At 38.5% G+C, this 12489-nt stretch overlaps 1 protein-coding gene across 2 annotated transcripts in view; it reads right to left on the bottom strand.

Moving 5' to 3' along the window:
* LOC112435713 (protein TANC1-like) overlaps positions 1-12489 on the bottom strand; it is a 47730-nt gene that overhangs the window by 15330 nt on the left and 19911 nt on the right. For both annotated transcript variants that reach the window (XM_076882497.1, XM_076882498.1), the window contains exons 8-10: positions 10421-10529; positions 10061-10183; positions 8619-8855 (exon numbers count right to left, since the gene is read on the bottom strand). In XM_076882497.1, coding sequence (XP_076738612.1) covers positions 8619-8855; positions 10061-10183; positions 10421-10529 — 469 coding nt within the window. The remainder of the gene's footprint in view (positions 1-8618; positions 8856-10060; positions 10184-10420; positions 10530-12489) is intronic.

The following is a 12489-nucleotide window of genomic DNA, read 5'->3' as shown; positions in this document are numbered from 1 at the left end:
TCTGAATCTCAGCTAAAAACTCATGTAAACCATGTCTACAAACACCAAACAAAGCAAAGACACCAGACAGTTAAAAGAGCAGTTACTGCACCATGAATCTGTGGACAGGTAATATCCCTATTTTGATTTATGATTTTCTGGAGTTAAATGTGAACCAAAGCATATTTTCAAAGGTGTTATATGCTATAAAATACTTTTAAAAATTAGGTGAGGGAAATAAAAAATCATTTTTTCTATGTTTGAGTCACAGTAACTTTGACATAGTAACATCTGCAGTAATATTTACAGCTCTGATGACATCTCACCAGTGTTAGCTTTATTTTGACACCAAGACTGTTTACACAGAGTTTGTAATTGCAGAGAAATACATTTATTTTGGTCATTTCCTTTTCAAGCAGGAAGCTCACCCTTCTTGGTATACCCTTTAGATGAATACAGAGTTTTTAATTAAATACATATTCTTTAAATAATGTTCCCTTTTAGAAAAAGTAGGATAATTAAAAAAACAAAACATTTATTATAGCTCTGTCACGTAGAAAAAAACCTGTCTTTTTTCTGTGGTCTGTTATATAACATTAGGGGTGTTCGTGGCAATTAACTTTTTAATCGACTAAGCGGGTCAAGTAAGAAACACTTAAATATTAAGTTACATTTGAAAACTGTTTAAAAAAAACATATCCCCATTCCACATTCCAAAATGTCATGTGACAATCTGATTGGCTTAGGAGTGATGATGTCACAAGGATGTCACAAGGATGTCACAAGGATGTCACAAGGATCCTTTGAAGTTTTTCTATAAATAGGGGTGAGAAACAGCAATTTTCAGTTCGTTTCTTCGCAGCCTTTGTGTTTGCAGCCTTCAAACGTTGACTACAGAAAAATTTGGAAACCTCTCAGAGTCATCGGATACAAACGCCAACATGTATCCAAGATTACGGCAACCGAGACAAAAAGATTTCGCCGCCTCTCCTTCCACGCGTGGCCGGCCAATTTCTCCAAATGGCCTCTTATCCATCCAAAGGGCATTACAGGAGAGTAGGAATGAAAACAACCATCTCCAGAACAAAATTCGACAAATTGAAGAAGAAAAACGTCACCTGGAGAAGAAGTGCTTACAGATGGAAGCACAAAACAAACACCTGGAAGAAACACTACAGCGCCAGCCCGACATCAACATTATTAATGAGGGCTGGGGGATCAAGTTTGCTCAAGCCAGAGAGCAGATTGTATCCCTCATCAAAGAAAACAAGAAAAAGAGCGCTGAAGTTAAAGAAATGTCCGAGCAGCTTCAAGGCAGGAAAGCCACGATTGATAAAATGGAGTGGGATCTGCAATACATGGACCAAATGAATCACCTGCTCCAAAGAAAGCTTGATGAAGCTGAAGAAAAAAATAAAGAAGTCCTCCAACAGAAGGAACAACAGGACACAAAGCAAAAAGACCTGCAGCGCGAGCTCCAAGGCATGCAGGAAAAGTACAGAATGGTGAAGGCAGAGTTGGAACAAACATTGGTCCAAAATAAAGACCTCCTTCAAGAGAAAGAGCAACAGAAAGAAAGACTGCCAGAAGAAAAGTGCATTATCAAGGACTTTGAGAGTAAAAATCAAAAGTTGCAAGGATTCTGTGATGAACTGAAGGTCAAAACAAGTGAGCTGGAGGGAGAAAAGGAAACACTAGAAAAACGATGCTCACACATGCAGAAAAAGATTGATCACATGGCCAAAAACAACTCAGAGCTCATTAAGGGGATATTGTTGGAATTCAACAACTTGAAGCGGGAAAACACAGAAATGCAGGCCCAAAAGCAAAAACAAGACAAAACGCATGAGGACCTGCAGTGTACGCTCCGCGATATCCAGAAAAGAAATGAGCAGCTAGAAGGCCTGCACAAAGAAGATCAAGTGAGAAATGCAGACCTGCAGAAGGCAAAGCTGACACAGCAGGCAACATCCAAAGACCTCAAAGAAAAGCTTGAAGAAACACAAGCAACATTAGAACAGGTGGAACAAACATGCAAGAAACTAGAGAGGCAAAACACAGAAACCATCCATGAGTTGAGAACCCTCATCCTGGACAAAAAGGCGCTCGTGGAAAAGTCCATGAAAAAGAAGAAAAGATTCTTCAGCTTTTTCCGGTAGAGGGACAATACTGCTTCTTCAACTGATGTAGCCTCGTCTTGCTCCACCTCTGTTCACCCCCCCAACCAGTCCCGGCAGTTGACTGCCCCCTCCTGAGCCTGGTTCTGCCGGAGGTTTCTGCCCGTTTAAAGGCAGTTTTTCCTCCCCACTGTCGCCTAGTGCTTGCTCAGAGGGGATTGTTGGGGTTTCTCTCCTCTACCTTGTTTCTTTATTTACTTGTTAACTTTTTGCTCTTACCTCATTTAACCTTGTTTCGTTATTTACTTGTTAACTTTTTGCTCTTACCTCATTTAACCTTGTTTCGTTATTTACTTGTTAACTTTTTGCTCTTACCTCATTTAACCTTGTTTCGTTATTTACTTGTTAACTTTTTGCTCTTACTTCGTTTAACCTTGTTTCTTTATTTACTTGTTAACTTTTTGCTCTTACCTCATTTAACCTTGTTTCGTTATTTACTTGTTAACTTTTTGCTCTTACCTCATTTAACCTTGTTTCGTTATTTACTTGTTAACTTTTTGCTCTTACCTCATTTAACCTTGTTTCGTTATTTACTTGTTAACTTTTTGCTCTTACCTCATTTAACCTTGTTTCGTTATTTACTTGTTAACTTTTTGCTCTTACTTCATTTAACCTTGTTTCGTTATTTACTTGTTAACTTTTTGCTCTTACTTCGTTTAACCTTGTTTCGTTATTTACTTGTTAACTTTTTGCTCTTACTTCATTTAACCTTGTTTCGTTATTTACTTGTTAACTTTTTGCTCTTACTTCATTTAACCTTGTTTCGTTATTTACTTGTTAACTTTTTGTTCTTACCTCATTTAACCTTGTTTCGTTATTTACTTGTTAACTTTTTGCTCTTACCTCATTTAACCTTGTTTCTTTATTTACTTGTTAACTTTTTGCTCTTACTTCATTTAACCTTGTTTCGTTATTTACTTGTTAACTTTTTGCTCTTACCTCATTTAACCTTGTTTCGTTATTTACTTGTTAACTTTTTGTTCTTACCTCATTTAACCTTGTTTCGTTATTTACTTGTTAACTTTTTGTTCTTACCTCATTTAACCTTGTTTCGTTATTTACTTGTTAACTTTTTGCTCTTACTTCATTTAACCTTGTTTCGTTATTTACTTGCTTGTTTAACTTTTTTTTCAACTTATCTAACAAAATAAAACAGTTGAATTTATCCTTTGAGTATTGTTCATCTAATCTTTACAGAGTTTTTCCAAAACACTTTCAAACATTCAGATCTGTCTTTCATTTTCTTCTTGAAACCTCATGAACGGTGAACTAAAAACTCTGGAACATGGTTTGAAACACTGAAATTGTTTCAGCTGAAACTGGCAAAGTCATACGTGCGTGTGTGAGTGTCACAGGTGATATGGTGTCATTAGTCCGGTCATCATGTTTAGGCTCATTCACTCCAGAATTATTTAGGCCAAATCTTTAAAACAGTGTCACTGCACACACATTTCAATCACACAAATGCAGGATTAATTCTTTGCAGTATTTTATCTGATTTATTATGAGAATGTCACGCCTGATCATTTGCACCCACAACATCAAAAATGGGGGCAAAAGAGAGGAGACCACGTTTAATCGATTATAACACGAGGTCAGAAATATAAGTGCTGACATGAGTAGTGTCCACAGAAACCTCTGAATCTCAGCTAAAAACTCATGTAAACCATGTCTACAAACACCAAACAAAGCAAAGACACCAGACAGTTAAAAGAGCAGTTACTGCACCATGAATCTGTGGACAGGTAATATCCCTATTTTGATTTATGATTTTCTGGAGTTAAATGTGAACCAAAGCATATTTTCAAACGTGTTATATGCTATAAAATACTTTTAAAAATTAGGTGAGGGAAATAAAAAATCATTTTTTCTATGTTTGAGTCACAGTAACTTTGACATAGTAACATCTGCAGTAATATTTACAGCTCTGATGACATCTCACCAGTGTTAGCTTTATTTTGACACCAAGACTGTTTACACAGAGTTTGTAATTGCAGAGAAATACATTTATTTTGGTCATTTCCTTTTCAAGCAGGAAGCTCACCCTTCTTGGTATACCCTTTAGATGAATACAGAGTTTTTAATTAAATACATATTCTTTAAATAATGTTCCCTTTTAGAAAAAGTAGGATAATTAAAAAAACAAAACATTTATTATAGCTCTGTCACGTAGAAAAAAACCTGTCTTTTTTCTGTGGTCTGTTATATAACATTAGGGGTGTTCGTGGCAATTAACTTTTTAATCGACTAAGCGGGTCAAGTAAGAAACACTTAAATATTAAGTTACATTTGAAAACTGTTTAAAAAAAAACATATCCCCATTCCACATTCCAAAATGTCATGTGACAATCTGATTGGCTTAGGAGTGATGATGTCACAAGGATGTCACAAGGATGTCACAAGGATCCTTTGAAGTTTTTCTATAAATAGGGGTGAGAAACAGCAATTTTCAGTTCGTTTCTTCGCAGCCTTTGTGTTTGCAGCCTTCAAACGTTGACTACAGAAAAATTTGGAAACCTCTCAGAGTCATCGGATACAAACGCCAACATGTATCCAAGATTACGGCAACCGAGACAAAAAGATTTCGCCGCCTCTCCTTCCACGCGTGGCCGGCCAATTTCTCCAAATGGCCTCTTATCCATCCAAAGGGCATTACAGGAGAGTAGGAATGAAAACAACCACCTCCAGAACAAAATTCGACAAATTGAAGAAGAAAAACGTCACCTGGAGAAGAAGTGCTTACAGATGGAAGCACAAAACAAACACCTGGAAGAAACACTACAGCGCCAGCCCGACATCAACATTATTAATGAGGGCTGGGGGATCAAGTTTGCTCAAGCCAGAGAGCAGATTGTATCCCTCATCAAAGAAAACAAGAAAAAGAGCGCTGAAGTTAAAGAAATGTCCGAGCAGCTTCAAGGCAGGAAAGCCACGATTGATAAAATGGAGTGGGATCTGCAATACATGGACCAAATGAATCACCTGCTCCAAAGAAAGCTTGATGAAGCTGAAGAAAAAAATAAAGAAGTCCTCCAACAGAAGGAACAACAGGACACAAAGCAAAAAGACCTGCAGCGCGAGCTCCAAGGCATGCAGGAAAAGTACAGAATGGTGAAGGCAGAGTTGGAACAAACATTGGTCCAAAATAAAGACCTCCTTCAAGAGAAAGAGCAACAGAAAGAAAGACTGCCAGAAGAAAAGTGCATTATCAAGGACTTTGAGAGTAAAAATCAAAAGTTGCAAGGATTCTGTGATGAACTGAAGGTCAAAACAAGTGAGCTGGAGGGAGAAAAGGAAACACTAGAAAAACGATGCTCACACATGCAGAAAAAGATTGATCACATGGCCAAAAACAACTCAGAGCTCATTAAGGGGATATTGTTGGAATTCAACAACTTGAAGCGGGAAAACACAGAAATGCAGGCCCAAAAGCAAAAACAAGACAAAACGCATGAGGACCTGCAGTGTACGCTCCGCGATATCCAGAAAAGAAATGAGCAGCTAGAAGGCCTGCACAAAGAAGATCAAGTGAGAAATGCAGACCTGCAGAAGGCAAAGCTGACACAGGAGGCAACATCCAAAGACCTCAAAGAAAAGCTTGAAGAAACACAAGCAACATTAGAACAGGTGGAACAAACATGCAAGAAACTAGAGAGGCAAAACACAGAAACCATCGATGAGTTGAGAACCCTCATCCTGGACAAAAAGGCGCTCGTGGAAAAGTCCATGAAAAAGAAGAAAAGATTCTTCAGCTTTTTCCGGTAGAGGGACAATACTGCTTCTTCAACTGATGTAGCCTCATCTTGCTCCACCTCTGTTCACCCCCCCAACCAGTCCCGGCAGTTGACTGCCCCCTCCTGAGCCTGGTTCTGCCGGAGGTTTCTGCCCGTTTAAAGGCAGTTTTTCCTCCCCACTGTCGCCTAGTGCTTGCTCAGAGGGGATTGTTGGGGTTTTCTCTCCTCTACCTTGTTTCGTTATTTACTTGTTAACTTTTTGCTCTTACTTCATTTAACCTTGTTTCGTTATTTACTTGTTAACTTTTTGCTCTTACCTCATTTAACCTTGTTTCGTTATTTACTTGTTAACTTTTTGCTCTTACCTCATTTAACCTTGTTTCGTTATTTACTTGTTAACTTTTTGCTCTTACTTCATTTAACTTTGTTTCGTTATTTACTTGTTAACTTTTTGCTCTTACTTCATTTAACCTTGTTTCTTTATTTACTTGTTAACTTTTTGCTCTTACTTCATTTAACCTTGTTTCGTTATTTACTTGTTAACTTTTTGCTCTTACTTCATTTAACCTTGTTTCGTTATTTGCTTGTTAACTTTTTGTTCTTACCTCATTTAACCTTGTTTCTTTATTTACTTGTTAACTTTTTGCTCTTACCTCATTTAACCTTGTTTCTTTATTTACTTGTTAACTTTTTGCTCTTACTTCATTTAACCTTGTTTCGTTATTTACTTGTTAACTTTTTGCTCTTACTTCATTTAACCTTGTTTCGTTATTTACTTGCTTGTTTAACTTTTTTTTCAACTTATCTAACAAAATAAAACAGTTGAATTTATCCTTTGAGTATTGTTCATCTAATCTTTACAGAGTTTTTCCAAAACACTTTCAAACATTCAGATCTGTCTTTCATTTTCTTCTTGAAACCTCATGAACGGTGAACTAAAAACTCTGGAACATGGTTTGAAACACTGAAATTGTTTCAGCTGAAACTGGCAAAGTCATACGTGCGTGTGTGAGTGTCACAGGTGATATGGTGTCATTAGTCCGGTCATCATGTTTAGGCTCATTCACTCCAGAATTATTTAGGCCAAATCTTTAAAACAGTGTCACTGCACACACATTTCAATCACACAAACGCAGGATTAATTCTTTGCAGTATTTTATCAGATTTATTATGAGAATGTCACGCCTGATCATTTGCACCCACAACATCAAAAATGGGGGCAAAAGGGAGGAGATCACGTTTAATCGATTATAACACGAGGTCAGAAATATAAGTGCTGACATGAGTAGTGTCCACAGAAACCTCTGAATCTCAGCTAAAAACTCATGTAAACCATGTCTACAAACACCAAACAAAGCAAAGACACCAGACAGTTAAAAGAGCAGTTACTGCACCATGAATCTGTGGACAGGTAATATCCATATTTTGATTTATGATTTTCTGGAGTTAAATGGGAACCAAAGCATATTTTCAAAGGTGTTATATGCTATAAAATACTTTTAAAAATTAGGTGAGGGAAATAAAAAATCATTTTTTCTATGTTTGAGTCACAGTAACTTTTAAAGTGTTTGTGCTAATAACATCATGTACAGTAAGACAGGCATGGAGAACAGCACTGACTGGGAGAGCCTTTGAACAGATGACATTCAGTTCAATTCAACATATAAGACTTTAAGAATGAACAAGCATCTAAGTAAAATCTATTTATTTAGTCTATCATCTGTGATATTATTATGTATAATTATAATGTATTGTTCACCTCTCTTAAATAAACAGGCAGCCTTAATGTATGAAATATTCATTCATTAAAACACTAAAATTTGTCTGTTGTCTCAGTGGCTGATAGTGCCCACAGGCATCAATAGCTTGAAATAGCTTGAAGCTATTTATAATTTTTATGTTTAATGGGTGGGTGCTCACGATAAACAGATTTTGAATGAAAGCCCGGGAACTTCAGTACCACAAAAAGTGGCTATTCTCTGTGCCCATATGGATCAGTCCCTCTTATTACCATTATTCCCTTAAGCCTCAAGTTGGCTAGTTAAGTATCAGACTAACGTTTAAAGCTTTTACTTGAGTGAAGTAACTCACATTACTGCTACTGCTAAGTAATGTTAGCTATGTTTACAGCATATACCATAAATCACCATGCCATAACCAACTACTGTACTATCACACTCAGTGCATTTCTCCAGCACGTTTGATAGCTAGCAAAATAATAATAATAGTTTTAAAATTAGCATGTGTTATGTACACATACTCGAAAATTATTTACTAGGACTCACCTGTCATGTGACTCAGAGTGCAAATTCCACCAGTGTCGTTTTCCATCAAACACTCATTAAAACAGCAACGTCAAGTTAGTGCACTCATCCCCAGGGGGAGGGCGGGGTCACACATTGAAACAGACTGGCACGCAGAGGTGCAAGGCAGACCAGATGGAGAAATTTTGCTTTCACACTTTGTGACTCATTCAGTTATTTGTGGTGAATGAAATATGGTTTCAACCACGTTTAAGCACCACATCTAAAATTCAAGCACTATTCAAACCTTGAAAAGACAATATTTAAATTCAAGCCTTTTTTAATGATTTCAAGCACCCATACAAACCCTGCATATGAAAAAGCCAGAAATCCAGAAAGATGGCCAAATGAAACCAAATGTCTATGATCACAAGAAAACTACATCAGTAGAGTTGTCAAGTAGTCACAATATGAAAAGTCCTCACCTTAGCCTCCTTTTTACAGAGCAGCATGACTTGTCCCAAGTGTCCTGCAGCAGCTGAGAAGCAGAGGGGGCTCATGCCGTTTTCTGAAACAACATCCACGCTGGCGCCGAACTCGAGCAGCAGTGAGACAATTTCCTGGTGACCGAGGTGACACTGGACGCAAAGCACTGGTGCGTTGTTCAGGACTTCTGTGCGGTAATTCACGTTTGCCCCTCCCAGCATCAGGAGACGGCTTACCTGATCATACAAGCAAAAAAATAAATTAAAAATGCAGAAAGCATTCACGTTTGAATATTTATTTCAAGGTCTTTGCAAAGAAGTGAATTTTTTATCACATGTACTTAAAGGTGAAAGAAATCTGAATTAAAAATAAATGTTATTCTCTTAAGAAGAGATGACTGTTTAACTATTTTACTCTTTATTGGCTAAATTATACACTTAAAAATGTGAACTACCACCCATGTTTGAGCAGCAGAATTGTTTCCATTACTCATTTTATGGCTCATACAGAGATCAAACTTCTTATTCTCATCTTCAGATTTTTCAGACGGCAAATGAAACGGCCACATTCTAGCGAATGCAATTATCAAGTGTGGTATTCGCTTTCATTACGAGTAAATCAATAATAAAGGCCTAGTCAAACAAAACCAAAGAGTGAAATGAGTGTTTGACGACAGGAGATGAAAGTGTGTGTTATTTTCTGGATCCTCTGTAGCATAATTAACCCCCCCACCCCTCCCCCAGAGGAGAGAATAAGGTCATTTTGTAAATGTCTGTTTGACTAATACTACACATTTATACAATAACTCACAAACAGACACCAGGTGATGGAACGCCCTCTGAAACAATAACACTAACGGCAAAGAAGTACGGAGGATAATTTTTCTTCGAGCCAGAATGCATCATGCTGGCAGAACAGCCTTTCCAGGAAAGGCCAAATGATTATCGCCCTTCGAAACACGACTGAAAAGCAGTACACAGGAAGTTGGCTCGTGCGCGAAGCTTATTAACATTTACCTGTCAAATTATAATTGGACACATTAACAATATAAAAGGACAGCGGTTATTAATAAAACATTCTCTGCGTGGAGCAACATTCGGGGATTAAAAGTGTAACTAAAATCTAAAGAAAGTTGCAGTTATTTCTGAGATGCATTTGCTTTAAAATGACCTAACCAGTGTATATGATTATATTACTCCAATGTAACAAAAGGGTTATGAAAATGCTGAAAATTGGATACATATACTGTGTGTTTAATATATAGTGTTTAAAGGTTTCCTATATCCCCTCAAGAAGCTTATACTTTGCATTTCAACAAAAGCAACCTGTTGCATTTAGGCATTTCAGGTTATCAATAATGTGTTTTTTTCATCGTTAGCTAATAAGCCGATTGTTCTGCATTCAACAGACGCGCAGGAGCAAACCTGAAGCAAAGGCTTACCTTGACATTAGGTGTGTAGAGGTTCCTCAGGGAGGCCAGGGCTGCAGAAAGGCCGTCAGTGCTGCAGTTTATCCACAGAGCCTGAAGGACACTGGATGACACGCCTGTCTTCTTGCTCAGACCCTGCACGCACGCCGATGCATAAATGCATGAGTAAATACACAAACACACATATGTAAAAACCAGCGAATCTGAGGGGCATAAGCTGTCAATGTTGCTTTCCACATCCCACGGCTTATCCTCTGGTGAACCATTGTCACAGTGCATAAATCAAGAGAAAGTGAACACCAAGAAATTCCTGCAAGGGATGGATTTCAAATAAAGATGAATGCATAGACCACGTAGGTTCCACATCTATACCTTGAAGATGTGTGCTTTGAGTATGTGGTGTCCCAGCTCCATTGTCTGCTGCCGATTCAGTTTCCCCTCTTGGCGCGATAACATGAAAGCCATGAGAGCGTGACCGGTCCTGGGTTAGAAAACAAGGGAACAGATAGGATACTCAGTCGTCAACAGTAGGAATGATTGTTCCTCTGCTTCAAACGACATGAAAGTACTGATTCATTCTGCTGATGACGAGGAGCCTGGCACTGTCATGGAGAACTATTGTATTCTGGAGCTAGTGTGAATAAGCTAAAAATGTTTGGCAATGACCCTCTGAACAACAGGGGGGAAGAGTGTCACTGAGGCACTAATTAATGCAGAACTTCATTAAAAAGGCATGCATGATTGCGAATCCCTTTGATCTGGATAAAAATCCTCTCTAGTTGTGCCCAGGCACAAACAGAGAGGCAGTGCAGGAGGCTTTTGTCTCTCTGTGCATCTCCTGCGCCAGACTACAAGCCTTTGTTTTTTTAATGATGGAGCTGGAAGGCTGTGAATGACCAGAATACGAAGCTCAGCTCTCGTCCGTTTGGAGGCATCGCCGTGTGAGCAGAGGTGAGCAACAGGGAGGAAAAAAGTGACATCATTCAATTTATGAAGTGTGAATGACTGAAATCTCTCATTTGCGTGTGGCTCCAGCATTTCAATTAGGTAAGCACTGCAAGTACTGCTAAAAGAGATAAGCCTGCCTCGCATTGCAACATGCAATATCTGCAAAATGCATAGGTCAGTACCCCCCCTCCCTCACAAAAAGCACTATTTATTAAAACAGGGCAAATCAGTGTGAGGCTGCAAGACAACAAAAAAAAAAAAGCACTGATCAGGAGTCAAAAGTTGTGCGGGTGATCTACTAACAAAGCACAAATTCATGAGCACAGACGCAGCAGTTCATTTTACCGATGACCAATGCAAGCTGCCAACAGCAGCGCAAATTAGTGGGTTGCAAACAAGCAGATGAGGGAGCGAGTAATCCACTAACAACGCTGGTGCGGCTTGTTATTTGAAATTTGACAATTATAATACGGTACCAGCACATGTGAACAATTCAGACCGGGGAGAGGCAGTGGAAGGAGAATCGATGTGTTTGATATGAGGGTGAAGTCTGCAGTCAGGCATCTGAACTCGGATGAATCCTGACAGCTCCAAAAGAGCACAGGATTTATCTGCAGAGGTGCTGCTTTATTACAAACAGCTTCACTGTATCAAAGGTGCATTCTGAGATGACCTTTTGAATGTGCTGTACGTCGCAAACAGGCCTTGTGCTAATGAATTTAGTGCTGTGATGTGTCTGTAAATGCTCACATCATCACATCACTTCACACTCAATTTTTTTTCTGCATGCCGTGTGTATTTTTTCCGAGACAAAGGAAAGACTTTGGCATGCAACAAGCTGACACCAACAAACAGGACTTCAGGGAGTCTAATGTTTCTGCAAAATCTCAAATTACATTCAGTGAAGCCTGAATGTCATTGTTGCAAGATTCGAGCATTAATCTAACATGCTTCACTTCCACAGCTGTATTCTCACATTCTCACAAATGTTATGCAATGGAGTCATTATGCAAGAGAAGACGACTCGAAGAAGTGAAACAGCCTGCTTGAAATCTGATCTATGATGTTGCAGGGCTGCGTATGCAAACTGCTGACTAAAGGGGTTTATTTACAAATGGAAGCTTTGGTGCAGTCTGCAGTGTTTATTATGGACCGATTTCTGCGCAGATATGTGAAGAAAAACACTGAATTACTGCCTCTAATACATCCAGAGCCAGCTATTCTCCCCTTCTGCAGACATATCCCACGTTAAATTCTGCTCTCCTGCATTAAAATTGAGGACCGGAAATAAGCAGGACACTGCTTTAAACATTTTAGGTAAGAACTTTGTGACAACCGACAGGATGGACACCAAATTTAGGCATGATTAAAGCTGTCAGAGACCTAAAACAACTAATTCAGAAGCACTCTGAGATGCAAAACTTCATTCACATGAAGACACGTTTATCATATTATTCTGCAGCATTAGTTGTACTTTTCTTACTGTCCTACAT

This window comes from Maylandia zebra, linkage group LG3 (assembly GCF_041146795.1).
Source record: "Maylandia zebra isolate NMK-2024a linkage group LG3, Mzebra_GT3a, whole genome shotgun sequence".
In the NCBI taxonomy this organism is placed as follows: Eukaryota; Metazoa; Chordata; class Actinopteri; order Cichliformes; family Cichlidae; genus Maylandia; species Maylandia zebra.
The sequence above is the reverse complement of the archived record's forward strand: the minus strand, read 5'-3'. Positions and strand labels throughout refer to the sequence as shown.